The 27,633-nt window shown below is 55.9% G+C and overlaps 1 protein-coding gene across 3 annotated transcripts; it reads right to left on the bottom strand.

Annotated features, from left to right (window-relative positions):
• Positions 1-114: 114 nt before the first annotated feature.
• LOC103223283 (chronophin) lies at positions 115-27,598 on the bottom strand. 3 transcript variants are annotated; one of them, XM_038007473.2, is made up of 18 exons: positions 27,420-27,593; positions 26,122-26,164; positions 25,814-25,918; positions 24,660-24,736; positions 24,269-24,380; positions 24,102-24,178; positions 23,486-23,630; positions 22,571-22,639; positions 22,315-22,405; positions 21,768-21,913; positions 20,363-20,474; positions 19,939-20,020; positions 19,765-19,845; positions 18,843-18,959; positions 16,765-16,862; positions 16,290-16,467; positions 13,468-13,562; positions 115-1,486 (listed from the first exon to the last, which is right to left on the bottom strand). In XM_038007473.2, exons 1-18 carry the CDS (start codon positions 27,476-27,478, stop codon positions 1,170-1,172), a joined length of 2,004 nt encoding a protein of 667 aa, XP_037863401.2. In that variant the 5' UTR covers positions 27,479-27,593; the 3' UTR covers positions 115-1,169. The 3 variants fall into 3 exon arrangements, with proteins under 3 accessions (XP_037863401.2, XP_007973898.1, XP_007973899.3); XM_007975708.3 differs by lacking the exon at positions 115-1,486 and adding an exon at positions 10,872-11,748 and having other exon boundaries at positions 27,420-27,598; XM_007975707.3 differs by lacking the exons at positions 13,468-13,562; positions 16,290-16,467; positions 16,765-16,862; ... (12 more) ...; positions 26,122-26,164; positions 27,420-27,593 and adding an exon at positions 7,668-8,311.
• Positions 27,599-27,633: the final 35 nt, after the last annotated feature.

Here is a 27,633-nt window from a genome sequence, read left to right on the forward strand (position 1 = left end):
CAGGAACGGGAATGGGTCATTTCATGCAGGGAACAATGTGGCAGGCCAGCTCCAGGGAGAGCAGGCTCCAGCAGGGGGTCCTCCTCCCTCCCCAAACATGGACTCGAACACAGGTGAACACTCCCACACGCACTTTATTAAGTACGGAAGGACAGGTCACAACAGGGGTGGAGGTGGCGGGGAAGGCCCAGCCCCCACCCACCGTCACTGGCACACATAAATTAAATAAATAGCTGAGAGTGGGCACGGGAGAGAGGTGGTACTGCAAACACTGACTGCACAGGGAGACATGAAAGCCCCCCTTTGAGCTGTGGCCATCAACACTGTACGGGTACCATGACCAGGAAAGGGTGGGGCTTGGCCACAGAAGCCCCAGAGCATCAGTCTTTGTAGAGGAGGGGTGTCTTCAGGACATGGACCACTGTTATTTACGGACTGAAACCTGGACCCCTGGCTGGTCCCGTGAGACCCAGATTATCAAGGGGCCACTGTCTCTTAGGCTTCTGGATTGTTCTACTGAGGATCTAAAAGACCACTGGGTCACTATCACTTGGGGTCCTGACGGGTCCACCCAGGGACCTAGGACATGCGAGGGTCATCGTCACTTAGGCTTCCGATTGGTCCACTTGGGCTTTAGGACAAAAAGGGTCACTGTTACTTAGGAACCTAAACTGGTACCCCACAGGACCCAACATCGATGAGGTCACTATCACTTAGCCTTTGCCGGCACTCAGGACAATAAGGGTTGTGGTTCCCTAGACCTCTGGTTGACAAGGACCCAAAGGCCAGGACCTGAGGGGCAGAGAGAGCTCTAGAAGACCCAGGGAAGGGGGAGAAGACTAAGTGCTCAGGGCTAGAGGAAATCTTCCGCGGGCACCAGGGCCCAGATTTCAAGGAGGGGAGGTGACAGGGCAGGAAATAAGTCCACCTAGCTGGGTCAGGCCAAGATGAATCTGTAGGGGACCAGCTTCTGGGGCAGCAAAGAGTGCCCAGCCACTGCTGGGAGGGGGTTGCAAGGGCCTTCAAACCTTCCCCAGGTCCCAGCCCCACCCCGGTGCAGAACTGGGCCAAGGAGCCGGTGGTGTGTAACACGGCTCGTGACCCATCGCCTCCCCCTACAGGATCAGGGCGTGGGGAGGGGCGGGCCTGTGGCTGCAGGTGCAGTGGGCTCAGTCCTCCAACCCCTCTGTCAAGTCTGCGATGCTCTCCACATAGTAATGGGGCACGAGGTCGTGCTGGCCAGCCGCCAGGTAGGCCTGGGCCTCTTCTAGGCGGGAGACTCCTGTGAGTGTGAGCACAGTGGTCATGCCGCAGCGGTGGCCGAACAGGATGTCGGTCTCCAGGCGGTCACCCACCATAAGTGTGCGTGCGGGGTCGATGCTGAAGCTCTCTGTGATGCACTCGAACATGTAGGGGCTGGGCTTGCCCACCACCAGGGCCTGGCGTCCCGAGGCCGTCTCCACCGCAGCGGCCAGGCTCCCGGTGCCTGTAGGGAGATGGAGACGCAGTCAGTAGGCGGGCGGCAGGGACAATGTCAGGCCCTGAAACTGGAAGTCCAGGGAGGCAGACTGTGTTGGGGTCAAATCAGCTGCTGACACGAGCCAGAAAGCCTACTTCCGAGTCTTACTGTAGGGGCTAAGGGTAGAGAGGGCAACCAGATGCTGGCATCTCCACCGTTCTTGACAGGCTAGCTATCCTCTCTGTGCCTTGATTTTCCCATATCTAATACGGGGATGTCTACAGCACTTATCTCATGTGGGTATTGTGAGGACGGGTGGAGCTACTGCAGGTAAACAGGGCCTGGCTCGGTCAGTCCTGCCTGAGGTTCGTGATTTCACCCTAGCAGCTGTGGGCCTTTGGGCAAACCACTCGACCACCCCGAGTTTCTCTGGACTCCTGCAAAAGTGGAATCCAAGCAAGGCCTACCTCCAAAGGGGCGCTGGGCATCACAGGGGCAAGTGCTTTGTAAATGGAGCAGCACTTAACAAATAGCAGTTGTGGTTACTGCTGCAAGAAGTCACGCGGCTGGCTTCAGAAACTGGCACAGCCCCTTCGGAACACAGCGGGGCACAGAAATGTTTGCACCTCTGACCCAGTCCGCCTCCCCCGGGAAAGTGATCACAAGAACAGAATTCCAACTGGAGACAAAAAGCTGCAGGCTGGAAGATGTCTGGGGCTACAGTAACTGATAAGCCAAACTGTGGAACACGCCCAAGTGTCCAACAATAGGAGGACTGTATAGAACTAAAGGACAGTCCTGTCTCCCAGCCCAGTACCATCCTGCCTCACACAATAAGTCCACTGTGCCTGTCCCACAGACGTGTCTTTGTGCCAGAACATTCTGCCTTCATGCTAATGTCCCTGAACAAATGATGATAATCACCATTTACTAAGCACATTCTAAACTGCCTGGCCTGTGCTGGGTGTTTATGGAAGCCCATTTTACAGATGAGAATGCCAAGGCTCAGGAACATTAAGTAACTTGCCCAGGGTTGTACAGCTTCATAAGTGGCAGCAAAAGGATTTGCATTTGCGTGGGTCCAACCCAGCTCTGACCTGGAAGTACAAACTGTTTCCTTTGCAGGAATTTTATGAGCTGGGCGTTAAAGGAAGGTACTATTTTTTTTTTTTTTTTGAGACAGTCTCGCTCTGTCGCCCAGACTGGAGTGCAGCGGCACGATCTTGGCTCACTGCAAGCTCTGCCTCCCGGGCTGACGCCATTCTCCTGCCTCAGCTTCCTGAGTAGCTGGGACTACAGGCACCCACCACCACGCCCAGCTAATTTTTTGTATTTTTAGTAGAGACAGGGTTTCACCGTGGCCTCGATCTCCTGACCTCGTGATCCGCCCGCCTCGGCCTCCCAAAGTGCTGGGATTACAGGCGTGAGCCACTGTGCCCAGCCAAAGGAAGGTACTATTAAAAGTCAATTTATGGCTGGGTACAGGGGCCCATGCCTGTAATCCCAGCACTTTGGGAAGCACAGGTGGGAGGAATGCTTGAGCCCAGGAGTTCAAGACCAGTTTGGGTAACACAGGGAGATCCCACTCCTACTTAAATAAATATACATATATATTTAAAAAAAAAAAAAAAAAAGAAAAGAAAAAAGAAAAGTTGGCTGGGCGCCGTGGCTCACGCCTGTAATCCCAAGACTTTGGGAGTCTGAGGGGGGTGGATCATCTGAGGTCAGGAGTTTAAGACCAGCTTGGCCAACATGGTAAAACCCAGCCTCTACTAAAAACACAAAAATCAGCCAGGCGCAGTGGCACATGCCTGTAATCCCAACTATTCGGGAGGCTGGGGCAGGAGAATCACTTAAGCCCGGGAGGCGGAGGCTGCAGTGAGCTGAGATCGCACCACTGCAGCATTCCAGTCCGGGCGACAGAGCAAGGCTCCGACTCAAAAAAAAAAAAAAAAAAAAAAAAAAAAAAAAAAAAAAAAAAAAGAAAGTCAACTTATTCCAGGCACAGCTGCATTTAAAATAAACAAACAAATAAAAGGCCCAGCCTGCACCATGAAACCCTGTCTCTACAAAAAATAAAAAAAATTACTGGCTTTGTAACACCGACTTCCAGTCCAGGGCACTCTTCATTGCTGTCATCTTGCGAATTTGGCCCTGCAGGGGAGGCGGGAGCAAAAGGAGGCCCCTCTACTGTGGAGGGTTCGAGTCAGACAAGAGCAGCTGGCAGCAGAGGCTACTTGGCAGTGGTCAGTGTGTGTGGACAGATTAATAGCCCAATCAGTAGACTGGGGCCGTGGACAGATCTCTGTCACTGCCTCTCTGCTGGCCACTGACCTGGACAGTCATTGATATTAAATCCTGGGGGTACAGGATGGTACTGAGTGAAGAGAAGTAGACACAGGATTATAGTGGGGTGCAGGGGTATACACCTGTAGTCCCAGCTACGCAGGAGGCTGAGGCAGGAAGAGAGCCTGAGTCCAAGAGTTTGAGGTTAAAGTGAGCTGTGATCATGTCACTGCACTTCAGCCTGGGTAACAGAGCGAGACCCTGTCTAAAAAAAAGTCAGCTTACAAATTTACAACTAAATGATAATGCTTTTTATATTTATTTATTTATTTAGAGATAGAGTCTCGCTCTGTTGCCCAGGCTGGAGTGCAATGGAGCGATCTCAGCTCACAGCAACCTGTACCTCCTGGGTTCAAGCCATTCTCCTGCCTCAGCCTCCCGAATAGTTGGGATTACAGGTGCGTGTCACCACACCGGGCTAATTTTTGTATATTTAGTGGAGACAGGGTTTCACCATGTTGGCCAGGATGGTCTCGAACTCCTGACCTCAAATGATCCGCCCGCCTTGGCCTCCCAAAGTGCTGCGATTACAGGTGTGAGCCACTGCGCCCGGCCTAAATGATAATGTTTAAAACAAACGTTAATAAGTTCTCAAAACTCATCACTTCTTAGTTATTGAACCACACTAGCCTCTGCTCGTTTTGCTCTTGAAGTTCCACCATACCTGTGATGGTGGAAATCCGTAAGAAGGTGTGTGCTACTGCACATCTCTTCCCAACCCTACGTTCAGGGACTGACTTCACGTTGGTAGCTCAAGATCGGTTGTATTGGGAGTATTTACACCACAGAAGCCAGCACACGGTATAATCATGGCTTTCCCTGCTATTCCACATTTCTCAGTGCGCCACTGGTCTGACCCCAAATGCTCTGGGCCTCCTATCTCCCTTCCCATAGCCGACAACACTCCACTCAGTTAAGCCAAAGGCAAAGATGGGGAAGGGGAACAAAGGGGAAAACAGGTGGGGAAAGCAAGAATCCTCAGCCCTGCTGCCCCCAGATGAGGAAGAGGAACTTCCCAGGGTCACAAGATCAAGGCCGAGGTGGGCCAGAACTCATGCTTTCAGGCTGGCCCAGGGCAACACCCCTGGGAGTTCTCCCCTCATCTGACATCTTGTGACCTGCCTGTTTTAAGAACTTGGTAGAGAATAAAAATTAGCCAGGCGTGGTGGTGAGCACCTGCAATCCCAGCCACTGGGGAGGCTGAGGTAGGAGAATCGCTTGAACCTGGGAGGCAGAGGTTGCAGTGAGCCGAGATGGCGCCACTGCACTCCAGCCTGGGCAACAGAGTGAAACTATGTCTCAAAAAAACAAACACAAAAAACAAAAAAAACAAAAAAGAGAGAATAAAAGCCATGTGCTCCGCTGGTGAGCAATTCCTTCTGGGACGGAAAGGGCTTTCACTGAGTCATCCCAAAATGTTCTTTTGAGCTCAAGAATGGCCCCAACTCTGTCCTTCCCCACCAGGATGGAGCTGATCACCTTTGGGCCCTGTGTCTTACTTCCTTCATTCAGCTAATACTCACTAAGGCCCAACTACATGCTAGACACAGGGTACAGAGCAGTCAACATTACAAAGATCCTGACCCCAGGGAGCCAGCCTCCTAGCAGGGGCATCTGGGCCTCTCTGAGGCCGACGTCTCTCAGGCCACCATCACTCCACTCCCCTCCACTCTAATCCACGGCTCTGCATGTTATGCTGATGACGTATTCCTAAGACAGCAGGCCTTTCTATTCATCAGCTCAAGTGGCTGCCATGTGGTGACAAGATAAACACACAATTTCGGAGGTCCCTGGGGCGGGAGAGGAGGCATTGGGGGTCAGAAATTTGCATTATTTCAGACATAAGCATCATGAGGGCTTTTAAAACTGTCACACCACACCACGCCACGCCACGCCACGCCACACCACACCATTTGAAAGCTGCATCGTTAAGTTGTGCACAAACATGATTGCAGAGCGGTGTTTGTTAAGCCTCTGCCTCCCCCTCTAGGCTGTGGGAGTCACAGCAGGATGGGTGGGCACAGCCGGGTGGCTACTGAGACCACAGGGGTCTGGATTCCACAGAGGCCTGCAAGGCAGGCATGGGCAGGGCCTGGTTTCTCCCTAGCTCCTTGACAACCAGCCTTCCTGTGCCCTGGAGAACCTCTTAACCCACAGCCTTAACCTGAGCCTTGAGGCCTCCTGGGAAAAACTTTTCATAGCATGGCCTAAGGCAGGCAGGAGCTGCTGCAGCTGACAGCCCTGACCAGAGAGCCCTCAACACAGATTTATGGGGAAACTGAGGCTGAGGTGGGCCCACATACCAAGTAGGTGTGCAGCACAGCCAGGAGAGGCCAAGGACTACGGAAGCCCTCTCTGCCATGCCATAACACTGGGTTTACATCTCCTGGTGTATTATCACTCTGCTCCGCATCATGCCTCCTCCAGGGAGTCTTCCCAGATGCCCCTGGCACTAGGCCCTGCTCACCACCCCACCATAATCCTGTGTTTACTTCTCTTCACTCAATACCATCCTGTACCCCCAGGATTTAATATCAATGACTACATGGGTCAGTGGCCAGCAGAGAGGGAGTGACAGAGATCTGTCCACAGCCCCAGTCTACTGACTGGGCTATTAACCTGTCCACACACACTGACTACTGCCAATGAGCCTCTGCTGCCACCTGCTCTTGTCTGACTCAATCCCTCCACAATGGAGGGGACTCCTTTTGCTTCTGTCTCCCCTGGAAGGCTGAACTAGCAAGATGACAGCAGGAGGTCTGTGTCACAAAGCCCAAATTCCGGTTCCGGCGCTCTATCACTCTGCCAGTTAATTGCTGGCAGATTTCTGCCCCACCTATCATTGGGGTGGGGTTGGAGGGGAAGTCTGGGAGGACTGTCCCTATGTGTGAGGGCTGAAACACCAATTACCAGAGGCAGGATGGAGGCAGGTGTGTGGGGACACAGGAGGTGGCGGGGCTCACTAAATACATTCTTGGGCAGCTCACTTCCCTTCTCTTAGCCTCAGTTTCTTTCCTCTTCTCTTACAGACAAGGTCTCACTATGTTGCCCATGCTCAAGTACAGTCGCTTTTCACAGATGCAATGATAGCACACTACAGCCTTGACCTCCTAGGCTCAAGCAATCCTCCCCCGCCTCAGCCTCTTGAGTAGCTGGGACTACAGGCCGTTGCCACTGCATCCGGCTGCCTCAGTCTCTTTGAGAAATGGGACAATAACTCCCATCTCCAGAGCAATTTGGAAACCAAAGAAGAACACACACCAAGCTGTTTCATTAAGTTCTCTGTAACATGGCGGACTCTGGCTACAACTTACATCATCTGAACACCTACTACGTGCCAGGCACCCACCCTGATCACCGTCACCGGGCATGGTGAGCACTGCCATTTTTCACCCAGGCAGAGATGCTTGCAGGTTATGTAACTGAACATGATTACACAGCTGTGGAGCTGGAGATGGACCTGGAACTGAGGTCAAACTCCACCGCCTTTGCTCTCCACACACCTGCCTACACCCTACCTCTGGGAATGGAGTTTCAACCCTCACAACGGGGGACAATCCTCCCAGGCTTCCTCTGCAACCCCAGAGCGATGGTGGGTGGGGCAGAATTCCGCCCAACTCCCTGAGTTACAATGGGCCTCAGTTTCCTCATCTGTCCAACAGGGACCACACTCTGCCCCTCACAGGATGGCGGCTACAGGTATCATCCCGCTACACACACCAAAGCACCCTGGGCCTCCCTCGCACTCTCCTGTTCCCCACCTGCCACCTGGAGACGCCTCTTCCCCGCCCCTCACCCTTCGGCGTGGAGGCGAATGCGCAGATCGCCTCCATCTCAGTTTCCCCGCCATTCCCGCGCTCACCAGGGGTCCGGCTGCCGTCGCTCAGCGGGTGCCATGGGTCACGGTCGGTGGCCACGAGCAGGCACTCGGGGTCGCGCAGGTGCGCGCACGCCTCGCTCAGCTTGGCGAAGGAGAAGTGCTCGTCGTAGCCCACGAGCACGGCGCGCACGCGCGGGGCCGTGCCGTCCCCCGCGCTCGGGTCGTCACCCGGGTCCCCAGCCAGGCGCAGCCCCGCGGCGCGCAGCTCGGCGCGCAGCCCCTCGCCGCCCAGCACGAACACGGCGCCCGGCGCGCCCGGAGGCCCAGGCAGGCGCTGGCGCAGCAGGCGCGCGGCGCACAGTGCGGAGCTGAAGAGCTGCTCGGCGCGCAGCCCCCCGAAGCCGAGGCGCGCGAAGCGGAGGGCCAGCTCGGGCCGCGCGCGCCGGCTGTTGTTGCTCACAAACAGAGCCGCCTTGCCGGCCCGCGCCAGCCGCTCCAGCAGCTCCGGGGCGCCCGGCACGGCGCGCTCGCCGTTCCACAGCACCCCGTCACAGTCGAACAGGACCCCCTGCGCCCGGCCCAGCACGTCGCGCAGGGCCGCCCCGCGCAGCCTCTCGCAGCGCGCCATGCAGCCGGCTGGCCGCCGGCCTCCCGCGCCGCGCTCTCTCCGCGGGCACGGCGCGCTTGTCCTGGCACGTTCCCCGCAGCCGCCAATTGGCGCGCTGGAAGGACCGGGGGCGGGGCGACGGCGTGGCCTGCGGCCAATGGGGGCGAGAGTCTGGGAGAGAAGCTAGGCCGCGAGCGAGCGGAACTTGGAGAAAGGGGCGGAATCGTGGCCAACAACGAGGGGAAGGGACCAATGAAGAGCTAGCCTGATCCCTCTCCCCGTCCCTGGTTTTCTGGGCCAGTCGCCGCTGAGTTTCAACGCTGACTACACTCTTACGGGGTGGGAGACTGACGCTCTTCTTAACCAGTAAGAATCTACAAACAAAACGCGAAGCGAAGGCCCCGCGCCTCCAGCCAATCAGAAGCTTAGGCGAGCTGGTTGCTAGGAGAAAAACATATGCTAAATGAACTGCCTTTGGGTCAAATCTCATTGCCCTCTGAATCGTGGACGCTACAGTTCTGAGCGAAGTCCCAAGAAACGTGTGGGTATGATGGGGTAGGGAGCACATGGTGTCTTCTTGGGTGCTGGAGTCCTCGGTCTAGACCAGTGGTTCTTCACACTGCGTTAGAGTCCCCTGGAAACTTATTTTCAGATATCATTTACATGTAGTAAAATGCATAGATCTTAAATGTACAGTTCAATGTCTTTTGACAAATGCTTTTAAAATCACCGATGTGTAGCAGGACAGATTCTCGTGTAACTGTCTTGGGTGAGGACTGGGCATTTTTTGGTTGGTTGGTTGAATTACAGGGATTCTGCTGTGAGGCTAGGGTAGGGAAGCACTGGGCTAGAGGCAGGCGGGCTGTCACCGGATCACGCCCCAGGAAGGCAGGAGGCAGAGTGGCCGTGGCCAATTGCCCAGGATAGTGATGGGGTGACCCAGGTTGGCTGGGTCCCTATCTTAGGGAGGGGGCCTTGTGATCTGGAGGCAACTACAGGTCTTGGGACCTTTGAGGAGCCACTGGTCTGCAGTGTGGGGATGAATGAATTATGAGCTGTGGTGTCATAGTTTTGAAGTTGTTTGCCAATTTCAGAGGCGGCTGTGACCCCCAGGAACAACTGGAGCTCCAAAGACTTGGGAAAAACCGTGCCTTGTAACCCAACCTTTGAAGCTCAGCTACCTCCTACTCCCCAAGTGCCCTAAGCCTTTTGCTCCTGACCTTTACATAGGTAGTCTCCTTAGCCTGAATGTTCCTTTTTCCTTTAAAAATTTCACCTTCAGGGCCAGGCTCGGTGGCTCACGCCTGTAATCCCAGCACTTTGGGAGGCTGAGATGGGCAGACCACGAGGTCAGGAGATTGAGGCCATCCTGGCTATGGTGAAACCCCATCTCTACTAAAAATACAAAAAAAAAAAAAAAAAAAAAAAAATTAGCCGGGCATGGTGGTGGGCACCTGTAATCCCAGCTACTCGGAGACTGAGGCAGGAGAATTGCTTGAAGCCGGGAGGCAGAGCTTGCAGTGAGCTGAGATCGCACACTGCACTCCAGCCTGGGTGACAGAGTAAGACTCTGTCTCAAAAAAGATTAAAAATAAATAATAAAGTAAATAAAAAAAATTCACCTTCAGGTCAGCTCCTGAAAGACTTCCCTTAAAAAATCACCTCCTCCAGGAAGGCTTCCTTAACCACCCACCCCATACACCTGAGTCTAGGTTATATGGCCACCCCTAACTTGGCTAATATAGGCTCCCAGTGCAATGACACTTGATTTTGTTTTTGAGACAGGGTCTTACACTGTCACCCAGGCTGGAGTGCAGTGGCATGATCACTGCCCACTGAAGCCTCGAACTCCTGGCTCAAGCGATCCTCGTGCCTCAGCCTTCCTAGTTGCTGAGACTACAGGCCCACGCCACTATGCCCAGTTAATTTTTAAAATTTGTTTTGTAGAGACAGGGTCTCACTATGTTGCCCAGACTGGTCTAGAACTCCTGGGCTCAAGCGATCCTTCTGCCTGGGGCTCCCAAAGTGTTGGGATTGCAGGCATGAGCCACCGTGCCTGGCCAGACACTTGATTCTAATGGTCATTTCTGCCTGTCTGTTCAGGAACTCTTTGGGTAGAGTTAAGTCTGGGAGCTAGCTCAGGGCCTGGCACAGAGCAGATTTAGGGAGGGTTTGAGGATAGATCCATCCCTGCTCCTTGGGGAGCCTTCCCAGCCTCCTCCCAGAAGGAGTGAGGGGTCCAGGAAACAGTGGGAGTGGTAGGCCAAGGGTGGTGCTCTGGTTTTCACTGGAGAGCAATGCCTCCATGGAGGGAATTGTTACAAAGTTTCACAAATGAGGAAAAGGGATACCAATAAGTTAAAGTGAATTGTCCAGAATGTGAGGGACAAGCCAGGCTTTGAAGTCAGACCTAGGCTCTAATCCCAGGCCCCTGCCTGACTGCCATGTGACCTTGGCAGGTCACTTCTGTCTGAGCCTCAGTCTCCTCACTGGTAAGAGGTAATGGTATTTACTGCGCTAGGAGAAGATTAAGTGGAAATCATCCACAGAAAAGCACAGCATGTAGTGCAGAGAAAGCTCTAAAAATGTCTGCATGTCTGCTGTGATCTCATTTCAGACAGGAAGAAAGGCAAAGAATATGTATTTTTTTCGCCTTTATAAAATTGGCTTCTTTATTTCAAGAACAGAAAATAAAACTATCATTTGGGCAGCTGCTCCAGTTTTGTCCAAAATAATTTATTTACCAGCCTTACAAAAAATATGTTGGCAAGAGAAGAATTGGTCCCCTAGGAGCGGGGAAGCCTCTCCTTCCTTCCGGTGGCTCCCCTAGGACCTGCCGGAGAGTGGAGAGTCCAGCAGGGGCTCCCCAAGCCCAGGGTGGATGAGGAAAAGGTCAGGAAGTGGGGGACTGTCCTGAGCCCTCCTGGCCATGGGGGCCGACCCAGTGGGCACTAAGGCACTTGTGGGCAAAGGCTGGAGGCCCACGCCCCTTTGTGGGGGGTGAGAGCTGTCCTGGGAGGGCCAGGTGTGGAGGGAGGGGATGCTGGGGGCTGCTTAGGGAGAAACCAGCCACTCAGTTAGTCTCTGAGGCAAGGCTCCTGGGGCGGGGCTGAGGGGGGATAGCTGGGGTAGTGGGGACCCCACCGACAGCCTCAGGGGCTCCTCCCTCTGCTGTGGCAGCCCCCAGGTCCACCTGTGCAGGGGTACTCAGAGAGACTGGGCTGGGGGAGGCTGGACCTGGGGAGGCCGGGCTGGGGGAGGCTGGACCTGGGGAGGCTGGGCTGGGGGAGGCTGGTGAACGCCGGCTTTGGCGCCGGGCAGGCTGAGGGGGTGTGGGGGGTAATGGGGGTGGCACCGTGGGGGCTCGGAGGCTGCTGCCAACCAGACGTCGGGGCAGGGCTCGGGGGGTCCCAGGGCTTCCAGAGCCAGGGGGCAGGGGTGGGGCTGGAGGGGAGGAACGGGAGCCGGAGACCTGGGGGGGCGGCATGGTGGGCCGGGCTGGTGCTGGGCGCTTGGCTGTTGAGGAAGGAAAGGGTGAGGGATGTTGAGCGTCCACGTGGCCTGTGGTGAATCCACCAAGCTCCGTGCCCCCTCACACCCTTTGCATCTGCCATTCCCTCTGCCGGGAACACCATTTCCGCGGCTGGCTCTTCATCATCTAGGCCTCTCCTTGTGCCCTTCGCCCCCTTGGAAGCTGTCCCTGAGCACCCTAGTTAGAGCCCCACCCTGTGCCCCACCCGAGCTGCTCCGTCACATTTTCCAGTTTTATTTTCTTTGCAGGAGTTTTTGTCCTCTGAAATTATCTTGTCCATTTATTACTAATTTTAAAAATTCTTTTTTTTTTTTTTTTTTTTTTTGAGATGGAGTCTCGCTCTGTCGCCCAGGCTGGAGTGCAGTAGCCGGATCGCAGCTCACTGCAAGCTCCGCCTCCCGGGTTCATGCCATTCTCCTGCCTCAGCCTCCTGAGTAGCTGGGACTACAGGCGCCCGCCACCTCGCCCGGCTAGTTTTTTTGTAGTTTTAGTAGAGACGGGGTTTCACCGTGTTAGCCAGGATGGTCTCGATCTTCTGACCTCGTGATCCGCCCGCCTCGGCCTCCCAAAGTGCTGGGATTACAGGCTTGAGCCACCGCGCCCGGCCTAAAAATTCTTAAATTTTGAGACAGGGTCTCACTGTATTGCCCAGACTGGTCTTGCACTCCAGGGCTCAAGCGAGTCTCCTGCCTCGGCCTCTCAAAGTGCTGGGATGGCAGGCGTAAGCCACCGTCCCCGGCCTATCTTATTCATTTTTATTTTACTGTAGACTCCCTGCCAGCCCTGGTCACAAGGCTCCCAGAGCTGTTCCGCCTACTCCTGGCTGTCCACTGCCTCCACTGCCTCTGGGGCTGGGCAGGGCCACCCGAAGGTGTCAGTCACTCTCTCACCTGGCCGGCTCTGGGTCAAATTGACAGGTGAGGGTGCCAGAAGGGCTCAGGAGGCCCCTGGTTTCTTCCCATCCCTGCCACCTCCTCTCCTTCACTGCCACTGCCCTTTTTTTTTTTGAGACAGAGTCTCACTCTTGTGAGTGCAGTGGCGTGATCTTTGCTCACTGCAACTTCCACCTCCCGGGTTCAAGTGATTCTCCTGCCTCAGCTTCCTAAGTATCTGGGATTATAGGCACCCGCCACCATGCCCAGCTAATTTTTGTATTTTTAGTAGAGATGAGGTTTCACCATGTTGGCCAGGCTGGTCTTGAACTCCTGGCCTCAAGTGATCCACCCGCCTTAGCCTCCCAAAGTGCTAGGTTTACATGTGTGAGCTACTGTGCCTCGCCCCTTCACTGCCCTTTAATGACTCTCTCCTTCCACTGTAATCTGTGACTTTTGGGCCTCTGGAGGGACGGGACTCCAGTACCCTAGCACTCACGCCGGCTCCCCTTTAGTGGGCATTTGCTGTATGCCAGGGCCAGGCACTCTTCTAGCAGCACCACTGAAGGCTCCGTGGAGCCCCATAAGGTAAGTGCAGACACTGTCCCATTACACAGAGGAGGAAGGTGAGGCTCAGACAGGTGAACTCACCTGCCCAAGGTCAAAGAGCTCAAACCTAAACCCAGAGTGCCAGGTGGCACAACCTGGGCTTTTTATCACCTTGGTTCCTGGCCTCCCCTGGCTGCCTAAAAAGATAGAAGGACCTGGGACTGCCTGTCCCCTCTCCCCGTCCACCCTCTGTCCCCTCCTCCCCTCCCACAGCCAACTCACTCCTCCGAGCCATATCCTCCACCGGGGCAGCTGTCTCCGGGGGGCTCCTGGTGACCTTGGGGGAGGCTGGTCTGGGGGGTACCTCAGACTCTGTCCTGCAGAGGGAAGGAGAGGATGGGGCAGACTTGGTCACCTCCCAGAAGTCTCATGGAATCCTGGCAAGTCTCCAGCTGCCAGGTGGAGTCTGGATCCTCCCAGCACTATCAGCCTGTCCCCACCATCCACTGAGGCCCTGGCTGCTTTGTGACCCTGTGACAGAGTCCATGTTCCTCCAGGGACCAGGAGGGAGTCCCACCTGCCTGGCAGGTAGGGCCAGGATGGGGACAGGATAGGGCCTGACCTCTGCCCCAGCTCAAGGCTTCCCTGTGCTTTTTTTTTCTTGAGACAGAGTCTTGCTTTGTCGCCCAGGCTGGAGTGCAATGGCGTGATCTCAGCTCACTGCAGCCTCCACCTCCAAAGTTCAAGCAATTCTCCTGCCTCAGCCTCTGGAGTAGCTGGGATTATAGGCACACACCACCATGCCTGGCTTTTTTTTTTTTTTTTTTGTAGTAGAGATGGGGTTTTGTCATGTTGGTCTTGAACTCCTGGCCTCAAGTGAACTTCTGTCCACCTTTGCCTCCCAAAGTGCTGGGATTACAGGTGTGCACCACCTAGCCTTGTTTTGTTGTTGTTGAGAAGTCTCGCTCTGTCGCTCAGGCTGGAGTGCAATGGCACAATCTTGGCTCACTGCAACCTCCGCCTCCTGGGTTCATGGGATTCTCCTGTCTCAGCCTCCCGAGTAGCTGAGATTACAGGTGCATGCCACCATGCCCTGCTAATTTTTTACATTTTTAGTAGAGATGGGGTTTCACCATGTTGGCCAGGCTGGTCTCAAACTCCTGACTTCAAGTGATCCACCTGCCTCAGCCTCCCAAACTGCTGGGATTATAGGTGTGAGCCACCACACCCGGCCATTTCTTTTTCTTTCCTTCTTTTTTTTTTTGAGACAGAGTTTCACTCTTGTTGCCCAGGGTGGAGTGCAATGGCATGATCTTGGCTCACCACAACCTCCGCCTCCCTGGTTCAAGTCATTCTCCTGCCTCAACCTCCCGAGTAGCTGGGATTACAGGTGTGTGCTATCATGCTTGGCTAATTTTTTGCATTTTTAGTAGAGATGGGATTTCACCATGTTGGCCAGGCTGGTCTCAAACTCCTGACCTCAAGTGATCCACCTGCCTTGGCCTCCAAAAGTGCTGGGATTACAGGCGTGAGCCACACACCTGGTCATTTCTTTGTGAGACAGGATCTCACTCTGTCGCCCAGGCTGGGTGCAATGGCACCATCATTGCTCACTGTAGCCTCGACCTCCTAGGCTCAAGAAATTCTCCCACCATAGCCTCCTGGGTAGCTGGGACCACAGGTGTGTACCATCACAACGACCTCATTTGTTTTTTGTAGAGACACAGTCTTGCTATGTTGCCCAGTCTGTCTCCACACCATCTTTATGAGATGCTTTGGCCTCTGGAAGCCAGAGCGCAGGTGAGAAGCAGAGGGGGTCCCAGCCTCATTCCTCACTGCCTTCGGGTCTCTGCTTGGTCGTCTCTTCTTCAGGGAGGCCTTTCCTGGCCCCACAGCTAAAGTAGCCCCCTGCGCTCTCCCTTATCCTGCTTCCCCTCCCTTGGCAGCGCCTCTCCACCTGACACTATAGAGAGAACGCACCGGAGGCTGTGCTGGTGGCTGTGCCCGATGCTGTCTGTCTCTCCCTGTGCCCTGGAATGTGAGCATTTGTCTTGCTCATCAGGAAATTCAAGGTGTGAGCTGCAGTGCTCTGTGGTACCCTGAACAGCAGCTGCTTGGTATGGAGGCACCACGGTACCACAAAGCCCTTCCAGATTTAAATGATCAAAGAGAAGACTGCAGCCAAGCATGGTGGCTCATCCCTGTAATCCCAGCACTTTGGGGGGCTGAGGCAGGCGGATTGCTTGAGGCCAGGAGTTCAAAACCAGCCTGGCCAACATGGGGTAACCCTGTCTCTACTGCAAATACAAAAATTAGCCAGCTGTGGTGGTGCATGCCTGAAGTCCCAGCTATTCAGGAGGCTGAGGCAGGAGAATTGCTTGAACCCAGGAGGTGGAAGCTGCACGTGAGCCAAGATCTCGCCACTGCACCCCAGCCTAGGCAACAGAGCGAACTCCGTCTCAAAAAAATAAACAACAACAAAAAAAGAGGCCGGGTGCAGTGGCTCACACCTGTAATCCCAACACTTTCAGGGACCAAGGTGGGTGGATCATTTGAGGCCAGGAGTTCAAGACCAGCCTGGCCAACATGGTGAAACCCCGTCTCTACTTAACATACAAAAATTAGACAGGTGTGGTGGCACCTGTCTCCCAAGTAATCCCAGTTACTTGGGAGGCTGAGGCATGAGAATCACTTGAACCTGGGAGGCACAGGTTGCAGTGAGCCAAGATTGTGCCACTGCACTCCAGCCTGGGCGACAAAGTGAGACTCTGTCTTAAACAAAACAAAACAAAACAACTCTGGAAGGTATTTACAGATTCCAAAATGATCATCTCTCAAGTTCCCTAGAATTGGACACAAAGCCTGGTACACAGTAGGTGCTCAGGAAATTGCCACATGATGAACAGGGCACACATCAGTGGCTGAGACAAATACTGTCTCTGAGTCTCCGCCCCACCCTCTCCAAACTAGGAGATCTGGTCTTTGGGATGAAAACACTAATAATTACATTTCTAAAAATTCAGCTTCCAGCTCTGAGACATGGTGCCTCAGGCAGACTGTCTGTGGGACCACCACAGGAGCCATTCATGCCCCTCAGTCCTCACCTTTCCTTGGTAGCTGCTGAGGCCAAGGCTGGGGCTGGAACTGGAGCTGGAGCCGGAGCCGGGGTGGTGGTTGGGGTGGGCACAGCAGTGGGTGGAAGTTCCTCAGAGGCCAGCCTGTCACTGACCGTGTCCTGGAGGGTAAGAGCTGAGAAGAGGCCTGACACGTTGAAGTTGATGTCTGGAGACAGAAGGAGCGGAGACGGCTCTCAGAGACTGTGCCAGACTCCTCACTCCACTGGCTGTGATGAGACCATTCCCCCTTCCCCTGAACCCATGTGGACCATGCTCAGCTTCCCCACTCCCGTGTGGGTCTCATCACAACCCCACAAAGCAGGCAGACCATCCCCATTGTAGAAATGAGAAACTGAGGCTCAGACTTCCTCCTGGACTCATGGTGAGTTTGTGGGGCTGCAGGGGAGGGAGCAGGACAGAAGGAGGGCACCCAGCAGGGGATCCATGCAGGCAGGAGCTTCACCTCCAGGGAAGAGGGTGTCTGCACTCTGGATCAGCGCCTCGACGACACCCACCACCTGGATGGAAGACACGGAAGCCGCATCCAGCTGGGCCTGGTCCCTGGGACAAAGAGATGCATCTGCTTAGCAAAGGGTTTGTGACCCCAACTCTCTGTCTGGTCCTGTGCTGGGCAGTGGAGACACGAGGATCCATCATATTGAGTCCTTGTTCTCAAAAAGCCCACAAACCACCAGTTGATGGTAAATGTGTCACTCACGTGCCAAATGTCCCCCTTTCCTCACCCTGACAGACACCACTAATTAATCAAGGACTCTTTCCCTCATGGTTGTCATCTAGACAGCCTCTACCAAACAAATGCAATCAGCACGTGGGAGAAAATCTTGCCATCTATGGCCAGGTAAATAATGATGACTCCTCACATAGCACTGCACTTTACACTTTTTATTATTTCTTCTTTTTTTTTTTTGAGACGGAGTCCTGCTCTGTCACCCAGGTTAGAGTGCAGTGGCGTAATCTGGGCTCACTGCAACCTCTACCTCCTGGGTTCAAGCAATTCTCCTGCCTCAGCCTCCTGAGTAGCTGGGATTACAGGCACGTACCACCACGCTCAGGTAATTTTTGTATTTTTAGTAGAGACGGAGTTTCACCACGTTGGCCAGGCTGGTCTCAAACTCCCAACCTCAGGTGATCCACCTACCTCGGCCTCCCAAAGTGCTGGGATTACAGGCATGAGCCGCCATGCCCGGCCTGTTTCTTCATTTTTTTTTTTTTTTTTGAGACGGAGTCTCGCTCTGTTGCCCAGGCTGGAGTGCAGTGGCACAATCTTCGCTCATTGCAAGCTCCGCCCCCTGGGTTCATGCCATTCTCCTGCCTCAGCCTCCTGAGTAGCTGGGACTACAGGCGCCCGCCACCACGCCCAGCTAATTTTTTTGTATTTTTAGTGGAGACGGGGTTTCACAGCGTGCTAATTTTTTTGTATTTTTAGTAGAGACGGGGTTTCACAGTGTGCTTTTTTTTTTTTTTTTTTTTTGAGACCGAGTCTCGCTGTATCGCCCAGGCTGGAGTGCAGTGGCTGGATCTCAGCTCACTGCAAGCTCCGCCTCCCGGGTTTTTACGCCATTCTCCTGCCTCAGCCTCCCGAGTAGCCGGGACTACAGGCGCCCGCCACCTCGCCCGGCTAGTTTTTTGTATTTTTTAGTAGAGACGGGGTTTCACCGTGTTAGCCAGGATGGTCTCGAACTCCTGACCTCGTGATCCGCCCGTCTCGGCCTCCCAAAGTGCTGGGATTACAGGCTTGAGCCACCGCGCCCGGCCCACAGTGTGCTATTTTTTTTGTATTTTTAGTAGAGACGGGGTTTCACAGTGTTTGCCAGGATGGTCTCGATATCCTGACCTCGTGATTCGCCCGTCTCGGCCTCCCAAAGTGCTGGGATTACGGGCTTGAGCCACCGCGCCCGGCCAGGGGTGGAGCTATTAACAGAACCTGATTGAGCCGGACACGGTGGCTCACACCTGTAATCCCAGCACTTTGGGAGGCCAAGGCTGGTGGATCACGAGGTCAGGAGATCGAGACCACCCTAGCTAACACGGTGAAATCCCGTCTCTACTAAAAATACAAAAAATTAGCCAGGAGTGGTGGTGCGCACCTGTAGTCCCAGCTACTTGGGAGACTGAGGCAGGAGAATCGCTTGAACTGGGGAGGCAGAGGTTGCAGTGAGCAGAGATTGTGCCACTGCACTCCAGCCTGGGCAACAAGAGTGAAACTCTGTCTCAAAAAAAAAATAAAAACAAAAAACAAAACAAAACAAAAAACCCATACCCGATCTCTGGGCTCCCAGCTTCCCATGCCACTAAACATCTCATCACCACCACTGGCCAGAATGCCAGAATGCCTCTCTCCAAAGCCCTGTGGCCTGCACGGCCCCTTCGGTCTGTTCTTCACGGCAGCCACAAAAACAGGAGCTGCTTAACCCACTCCAAAAATGGGGACACCGAGGCCCAGGGGAAAAATAAGACAACAGATGGCTGGGGTGGGATCTGCCTTCCTCCTTCCACCTCCCCCAGCCCACGGCCCCTCACCCTTCTTTCTCAGGTGGCCACAGCAAGTTGGGTCCCAGGACTATGGCGATGTTGCTGGGTGTCATCTTGTTCACCTCCTGCTCCTCGGCCAGCCGTGCCAGGAACTTCATCAGGTACCTAAGGGCAGAGGTAGGCTTAGGCCAGGGGCAGAACACACCCAGCCCTGAGAATTCTCCAGCTCAGGGTTTCCAAAGAGTGTGAAAGACACCGCCCAGAATGGTCTTAACATTGTTACAGTTAAAGCAGCTTATCCGCTGAGCGCCAACCCTGCGGCCGGCACTGAGCCAAGTTGAGTCCTCGAAGCCACCCTACAGGGTAGGGACTGTTACAGTCTGCATTTTTCAGATGATGACGCCGAGTGGCCTGCCCCGAGGTGGCATGCGAAGTCAGGCAGTATGGCTTCAAAAGTTCAAGGTCTCATTCACTTCAGTGCTTTACATAAAAATATGTATGTGACTAATTCGGCTGGGTGCAGTGCCTCACGCCTGTAATCCCAGCACTCTGGGAGACTGAGGCGAGTGGATCACCTGAGATCAGAAGTTCGAGACCAGCCTGACCAACATGGTGAAACCCCATCTCTACTAAAAATACAAAACTTAGCCGGGTGTGGTGGCAGGTGCCTGTAGTCCTAGCTACTCAGGAGGCTGAGGCAGGAGAATTGCTTGAACCCAGCAGGCGGAGGTTGTAGTGAGCTGAGATTGCACCACTACACTCCAGCTTGGGCGACAGCGTGAGACCCTGTCTCAAAAAAAAAAAAAAAAAAGGTATGTGTATATATATATGTAAATGACTAATCCATCAAAGCTGCATTTGCAGAAGTATTTCTTAAAATATAGTGACAAGGCCAGGCTCAAACCCAGGGTCCCTGACCGCAGCTGGGCTCTGGCTCTGCGGCAGGCTGGGGGGGCGGGCTTGGGCTCACCTGAGGTTGCTGAGGTTCTCGGGGGGCAGGCGGCTGCACACTTCTTGGAGGGCCTGCAGCCGGGCCCCTGGCTCCTTCAGGCTGTGGGGGGAGTGGAGAAACCTGTCAGCCAGCACAGGGCTACTCCTTTGCATCCTCCTCCTCCCCATCCCCTCCCTCCTCCAACATCCTCACCTGGCTGCCCTCATCCAGTCGTCATAGAGGTCGAAGGTCATCAGGGGCTCTGGCAGCTCCCGCAGATAGGACTTGAGGGCACCTGAAGCAGGAGTGTGGGGAGGGTCAGAGGCAGCCCCCACCCCGCTCGCCCACTTTCCCTGTAGAAGGAACCTCCGGCCCTTGTTCACACTAACGTGTCTAGGTCTGACAGTTTCTTTGGGGTGCAGGCCCTTTTGAGAAAATGAAGGCTAGTCATCTTTTCCCCAGAAAAATGTACAAACATTTCGGGGGGCTCATGATGGATCCCACATTAAGAACCCCTGAGCGTCCTCAGTCTCCTCAACGGAATATCAAGTCTTGAAGCCAGGCTATCCTGGGATCACTTCAAGCCACTGCACCCTTTCCCCCCAACCTCCTGCCCAGGGCTCCCCGGATCAGGCACCTGCCACGGCGTGTGGGTCGGAGCAGAACTCCTCCAGGCTGTGGGGGTCCGAGGCCATCGTCTGCTTGAGACGCTTCAGCACTGAGGCCCCAGCAGCCAGACGGAAGAGACCCTGGGTTCAAGAGGGGGCAGGCAAGGGTCACAGAGGGGTGGGCAGGGCAGGATACCCAGGGGCCTTGTAGCCTGGGGTGTGTCACTGGCCCTCGCTAGGCCTGTGTCCCCACTGGTCTGGCCGGCAGTGTGGGCACCATGGTGTCCACAGGCCTCAGCCTTTAAGGTGTAGAATTCTGAGCAAAGGGCGGGGCTGGGAAGTCTGGGAGGAGGTGGGAAAAATCATGGGGAAATGGGAGCCCAGTCAGAAGTGGAAGGGAGGGGCCGGGCGCGGTGGCTCATGCCCGTAATCGCAGCACTTTGGGAGGCCCATGCAGGTGGATCACTTGAGGCCAGGGGTTCGAGACCAGCCTGGACAACATGGTAAAACCCCATCTCTACTAAAATAAAAAAAATTAGCTGTGCATGGTGGTGGGCATCTGTAATCCCAGCTACTTGGGAGACTGAGAAACAAGAATTGCTTGAACTTGGGAGGTAGAGGCTGCAGTGAGCCAGGAGCACACCACTGCACTACAGCCTGGGTGACAGCGAGATCTTGTCTCAAAAAAAAAAAAAAGGCCGGGCACAGTGGTTTATGCCTGTAACCCCAGCGCTCTGGGAGGCCGAGGCAGGTGGATCACCTGAGGTTAGGAGTTCAAGACCAGCCTGGCCAACATACTCTCATCTCGATTAAAAAATACAAAAATTAGCTGGGCGTGTTGGCGCACGCCTGCAGTCCCAGCTACTTGTGAAGTTGAGGCAGGAGAATCACTTGAACCCAGGAGGTGGAGGTTGCAGTGAGCCGAGATCACGCTGCCGCACTGCAGCCTGGGTAACAGAATAAGACCCCGTAACTCAAAAAAAAAAAAAAAAAAAAAAAAAAGAAGTGTAAGGGAGAAAGGAGGCCCCAGCAGGATTGCAGAGTAGCTCAAAACTAATTTGGGGTATCTGCCACCTCCAGGGTCTGTCTTTAGGACAGGGGGGCAATGTATTCACAGCAGATCCAGCCAGTGTGTGGCAGTGGAGCCCCTGGTTTGAGAAGTCACCTTCTCATATGACTCTGGGCATGGTTACCTCTGTCTCCCTCTTGTGAAATGGAGCCAGGAATGCAAAGGCTTCTAGCACAGCGCCCGGCCCACGCGAGCATCGACACGCGGGAGGTAGTGTGGATGCCGCAGGAGGTGACTATGTCTTCTCCCAGGGAACCGGGCTCAAATGAGGGAATTTCAGGCACCACGACAGGACAGCATGTGGGGGGTTTGGGACAGAATGAGGGCCCCAGTGCTCCTTCCCCACCTGGCCCAGGGGGCCCCACCTCTTCCTTCATGCCCTCAGAAAGCAGCATCATGACGCAGGCCTCAATGGGCAGGGCAATCTCCCGGCCCAGCTCATGCAGGTGGGTTGCCAGCGACACCCCATACACCCTGGAGAAGTGGGTGGCTGCCATCGACGGGGAGTGGTCTGCAGGGATGAAACAGATCAGCGGCCCAGGGCCTTTCCACCCAAGCAGTCAGGCAGGGGCACCCCCCTGATGTCCTCAAGGTGGTACCACCTGCCACCGACTGTCCAGGCCCACATCTGAAATCATCCATCACATCTCTCAAATCGGCCCGCCTCCACTGCCTCTGTCCTAGTCTAGGCTACTGTTGCCTCCTTCTGCCTCACAGGCCTGGCTCTAGTCCTGCCCCCTTCACTCCACCCTCCACATGGCAGCCAGAGCAGCCTCTCCGTCACAGATTAAACCCAGCTCTCGGAACCCAGCCACAGCTTTCTGCTGCCTTTCAGGATGAAGTGCAAGCTTCTCAATAAGCCCCGAGCAGGGCGGGGTCAGGGGTGTGGTATCGCCAGGCCTATGTCCCCACCTGCTTGGCCATGGTTCTCCCTCAGCTCAGCCAGGGCTGTGTCCAGAGAGCTCAGTGACCTGCGATGGTAATCAGCTTGAATCTCCAGGAGCTGTGGGGACGAAGGGACACCCTGAGCGGAAGTGAGGGAAGCTGAGCCTTCTCTAGGGTCCTTGAGAGCAGACACCCCCTCCACCATCGCACAGAGCCCCACTGGCCCCTGGCTGTGGCATTCAGCCCCGAGCTCTGGACGGATGGGGCCCGGTCTTGGACTCACATGAATGAAATAGTTGGCATAGGAGTCCTCCTTGGTAACAAAGTGGTACAGGTCAGCCAAGTACTCATCCTTGGGGACAGAGAGGGGAGAGCTTACATTGGGTGAGGCAGGGGGTCTAGAGGGAAAGAGGAGGCTTGGAGGGGTTGGTGACCTGCCCCAGGCCACACAACTGTAGGTGGAAGTCCCAGCCAGGCTCCTCTCTTCTGCCAAGGTTGGTGCTTGGGGCCAGCCCATGGGAACTCCCTCAAACTTTTCTGGCTTCTCGTCCCCATCTCTGTGTCCCCATAGCCTTAGCACAGTGCCCTGTTTTGTTTGTTTTTTTGTACAGTTTTTTTTTTTTTTTTTTTTGAGACAGAGTCTCGCACTGTTGCCTGGGCTGGAGTGCAGTGGCGCGATCTCGGCTCACTGCAAGCTCCGCCTCCTGGGTTCAAGCAATTCTCCTGCCTCAGCCTCCCGAGTAGCTGGGATTATAGGTGCCCGTCACTACGCCCAGCTAAGTTTTTGTATTTTTAGTAGAGATGGGGTTTCACCACGTTGGCCAGGCTGGTCTTGAACTCCTGACCTCATGATTTGCCTGCCTCCCAAAGTGCTGGGATTACAGGTGTGAGACCCCGCACCTGGCCATGCACAGTGCTGTTATCATCCAATCATTCATTCACTCTTCATTCATTCACTTACTCGTTCAGCAAACACACGGAGACTCAGGGAACAGACCAAGTCTCAGCCTCCCCATGTTATGCATGGGGTACAGACAGAAGAGGGTACAAGGGAATGGCGGAGCTCTGCTGCCTCCTAGCCACATGGCCTTAGGCAAGTCATGTCACCCCTCTGAGCTTCAGCTTCCTTGCCTGTGAGATGGGGCCAGGACCCACCCCTGCCATCCCTGTACATCCAGGAGACCCATGTGGCCCTCACCCTGCATTGCTCCACCTTCCTCTTCAGCTCCTCCTCCTCCTCCTTCAGCATCTCCACCTTGTTGGCCATAGTCGTGTGGCTGTGACTGCCCGGGCCGCCTCCCAGGCCTTGACTGCTGCCTGAATTCTTGGTTGCCTGACTGAGCCTGGGGATGATCCCAAGGGGAGCTGGTCACCTGCCCTGTTGCATGTCCAGAGCCAAGTGTCCCCTCCATACAGCAGACCACATGGTATTCTAGGATTTGGAGCTGCAGATCTGAGAGCTCCACTGGCTAGGGCCTCAACCCAGGCTGGGCTACGAGTGCGCTGGGTTGCCCCCTGGTGGCGGGTTTGGTGATCACAGCCACCCAGCAGAGGGGAGAACAGGGACAGCCGCAGGACTGTTTATGGCGGTCCTACGCTTTGGGGTCGCCCCAGCACCAGCTGTGACACACATGGGCACACCCTCAGAGATACCCTCACCACCTGTGTTTCTAGGGACCAGGCATGCGCAAGTATACACACTGTACTCAGCGGGCCCCACAGCATCCTCCCGGTGTGGCCAGGGCCTCAAAGCTCTACGACCATCTCTGTGGGCTGACCCAGATATGAGCCCCCTGAGTGGCCGGGGCTCCCACCTGCTCTTGAGTGTGTTCCAGTCGGACACGAGCTTCTGGAGGCTTTTCTTGTGCTTGAGGATGGCTGGCAGCTCCTCCTGAGGATGGGCATGGGGGGTCAGTGTGCTGGGGGAGGAGGGAGCCAGCAATCAGGGAAGGTGGGGGCCGGGAGCAGGGCACAGGCTCACCTCACTCAGCCTGCTGAGTGGCTGCAGGACGTCCCTCTCCAGGGTCATCTCAAACTCGGCCAGGATGCGGGCCAGCTGGTTCTGGATGGCACAGCTCATCTCCAGGGCCTTCCTGTGGACACGGCACCCCATGGGCCCAGGCGCCCGCTGCCCTCACCTCCACTGGAAACACCTGGTGGGGCCTCTCCTCCTTCAATTCCGGCCCCTCCTAGATAGCCTTCATCTCTGCTAAGGCCGAACACCCTCCCAGGCCTGGCCGCCCTCACTGACCTGAGCACTGTCCCCGGCCTGGTCATTCTTCCGATGTGGATGCCCTCACCACCTGGACCCCTCCCAGCTGAGATCACGTCTTGGTAGCCCCAGGTGAGGGCAGGGCCCCGTCTATGCTCACCCCATGCTGGAATCAGGGTCCAGCTCCTTGAAGCTCTCGGCCATCGTGGTGGACAGAGCCATGAGGGGAAGCTTCTTCTGCAGGGAGGTTGGGGCCAGCGGTGAGTGTCCTTGCCTCCCTCTACCCTGCCTGAGCAGCAGGCCAGCCCCTTGGGGGCAGGCGAGGAGGGAACCCAGGAATGCCACAGTCCCAGATGAGAGTGGAAACAGGATGACAAGGCGTGGTGGGGGTGACATTTCCCTGAGACCATGGATGGAGCCCCTCCCCATCTGGAGTACCCTTTTCCTCTTCCCAGAAGCCACTGGACTGGGCAGGAAGGGATGACCAAGTCCTACTGCAGACTGGGAAACTAAGATGCAGGGAGGGCAGGGAGCTTGCCCCAGGTCACACGGGTGCAGGGAGAATGGGAGGGGGAGCTGGCCTGGGAATGGGGGCTCTTTCCCCTGTCCCAGGGTATATGTGGCTGACCTAGCCACTGCTGAGCTCAAACACCCTATGACTCCCAATTTCCTTGCCTTGGCCACACTGAATTGTCAACTGATTCCAAAACATGGCCCCACACTCCCACCCCATCTGGAGTTATGGAGAATGCCTGCTTTGGGATCAGAGACCAGGGTTCAAACCTCAGTTCTGCCACTTACTGGCTATATGACCTTGGGCAAGTGACTTTACCTCTAAGCCTCCAATTCCTCATCTGTAAAACAGTGCCTTTTCCCTAGGGTTGTTGCCAGTGTTCCATGAGACAATGCGCTAATATGTTAGCAATAGGCTGGCAGTTATCAGCCAATAAACACTGCCCCTTGATTAATACATGAGTATCCCTCAAAAGCCAGCTCAATTGCTACCTCCTTCAGGAAGCCCTCTGAGGCTGCCCCATTGAGAGCCTGCTCTGCATGCTGAGTGGACAGAGAAGTTCAGGTGCTGGCAGAGGCCTGGCCTTGGCTTATGGGGATTGGTGCACAGGAAAGTGGGGTAAAGGTGACAGGGAAGGTACAGGGCCTTTTGAGTGCAGTGCTAGAGAGGCCTTGGAACAGAGCAGTCTCCATGCCCTTGGTGCCACTCAGACTGGCAAGGAAACCCCAGCCCCGACTTTGCTTCCCCATTGGACGGAAGTCTCCTGCTCAGGCTCCTCCTTCCCAGGACCCCCGACTCACCACCCGCTTGTCCATGTCTGCCCCACTCTGGCCCTGCAGACAGGCCTGCAGCCGCTTGTGGACGTTGTGGGCTGCTCGCTTGGCCGGCTCCAGCCGCTGTTCTACCTGGGAAGGAGGTTTGGAGGTTAAGGATCAAGAAAAGTTGTCTCCCCCTGAGCAGGAAACTTTCTCCTGTCCCCTGGGGACCCCATGGCCAACAGCTTGAGGAATGACTCAACCCGGGCCCCTAGCTGGCATCCCCGCCCTGGCCCTCTGCTCCGACAGCCTGCACAGGCCTGCCTTCCCACCCGCCCGGCCCAGGCACGTACCTGCAGCAGGTCCTCACCCAGGAACTCAGCGGTCTCCGGGGTGCTGCGGGGGGGAGAGCGCTTCTGCTGAGCCTGCCTGGGATAGAACACCCCCTGCTCCCCCTCCCCGCAGCAGGGCACCTGGACCCCAGTGCTTCCACTGTCCCTCCCAGGTGCGGCCTGCCCTGGGTGGCCCAGTTGCCTCATCCCAGTCAGAGCACATTCCATGGGGTGGGAATAGGATACATGGGTTTTTCCTCCTCCACCCAGGGCTGTGTCCTGAGAGAGGGCGGACAGATGAAACTGAAGGGGAGGCTGGGAGACCCACCCAGGGCCTAGCTCTGGGACACAGAAGCCTCTCTTCTGCCCACTCCCAAATCCTCAGCCCACCCCAGGATGAGGAGTATTAGCTGGCTCCAAGAACGGGAAGTGCGGCAGCGCAGAGTCCCAGGCTCAGTCACACAGCACTCTGGACTACAGCTGTGGGCAGGGGTGCACAGGCCCCTGGACCCCACCTGGGGACACATGGGGGATGCCGAGGCCCATGGCAAGGTGGCCTAACTGCCCAGGCTACATAGACATCTGTGCCAGTGGGAGACTAGAACTAGGTCTCTGGACACCCGGTCCCCTCCCCGGGCCCAGAGAATGGGGAACTCCTGAGGCAGGGGAAGAGGAGCAGAGAAGACAGGCCCTCAGAGGCTCCCCAAACTTCCGGCCTCCGTGCCACCGGCTCAGAGGCTGGGGGTGGGAGCTGGGAGACCTGGGGATGTTTCCACCTGAGTCTGGGAAAAGCAGAAACAAGACAGAGAAGCAGGAGGCCCCTGAGGTGGGGGGAGGGGTAAGGGAACGGACACTGAAGGCCAGGGGCAGGCCCCTCCTCCCGCCAGGCCAGGACCCGTCTCCTCCCCTCGCCCCAGGTCTGCGGCCCTAATGGACCCTCCTCCCTCCAGAGCCCAGCAAGCAGAGGTGGTGAACTGCCCCATTGTCCAGAGGGAACAAGTGAGGTCAGGAGGACCATCCACTTAGAGACTCGTGGAGGCAGAGAAATCTGTGTCCTAGGGCAGAGGGCATTCTCCCGCCTGAAGCCCCCTCCAATCCAGTAAGGGGGGGCATCCCTTCCCGCAGAGGCCACCCCTGCTCCTCCAGCTCTGCCCGAGAGACGGGGGCGGCGTTCAGAAGGGAGGAAGAGAGGGTCTGGCCGCTCAGAGAGTGGCTGCCCAGCTGTCCCCAGTCTCCCCCATCCCCGTCTCCCCCCACCCTTTTACGACCCCTCAGGTCCTGCCGGGGTAAGAGTGGGGCTGGAAGGGGGTGACACTCACCGTCCCAAGCTGCCCGTCTGGGCCAGCTGCCGCATGCGGTGCAGCTGCCTCTTCATCATCTTGGGGGCGGGCTGGGGGCTGCGGGGTCACGGCGGGGGTCGCGGGCCCGGGCAGCCCCCGGCCCAGCCTGCCTCTCCTGCGGCGCGGCTCTCGCTCCGGATGGGTGGGCGGCGCTCTCGCTTCCTGGGCCGCCGCGCGGCTCTCGCTGGCTGCC

Source organism: Chlorocebus sabaeus, chromosome 19, assembly GCF_047675955.1.
Source record: "Chlorocebus sabaeus isolate Y175 chromosome 19, mChlSab1.0.hap1, whole genome shotgun sequence".
NCBI classification, from domain to species: domain Eukaryota; kingdom Metazoa; phylum Chordata; class Mammalia; order Primates; family Cercopithecidae; genus Chlorocebus; species Chlorocebus sabaeus.

Coding starts and splice junctions, on each gene's coding strand:
- LOC103223283 (XM_007975708.3), bottom strand. CDS start 27,478: ATGATGAAGAGGCAGCTGCACCGCATGCGGCAGCTGGCCCAGACGGGC. Junction 20,021..20,362: donor CGACCCACACGCCGTGGCAG/GTGCCTGATCCG, acceptor CTCCTGCTTCAG/GTGCCCTCAAGTCCTATCTG. Junction 19,846..19,938: donor GACTGGATGAGGGCAGCCAG/GTGAGGATGTTG, acceptor CTCCCCCCACAG/CCTGAAGGAGCCAGGGGCCC.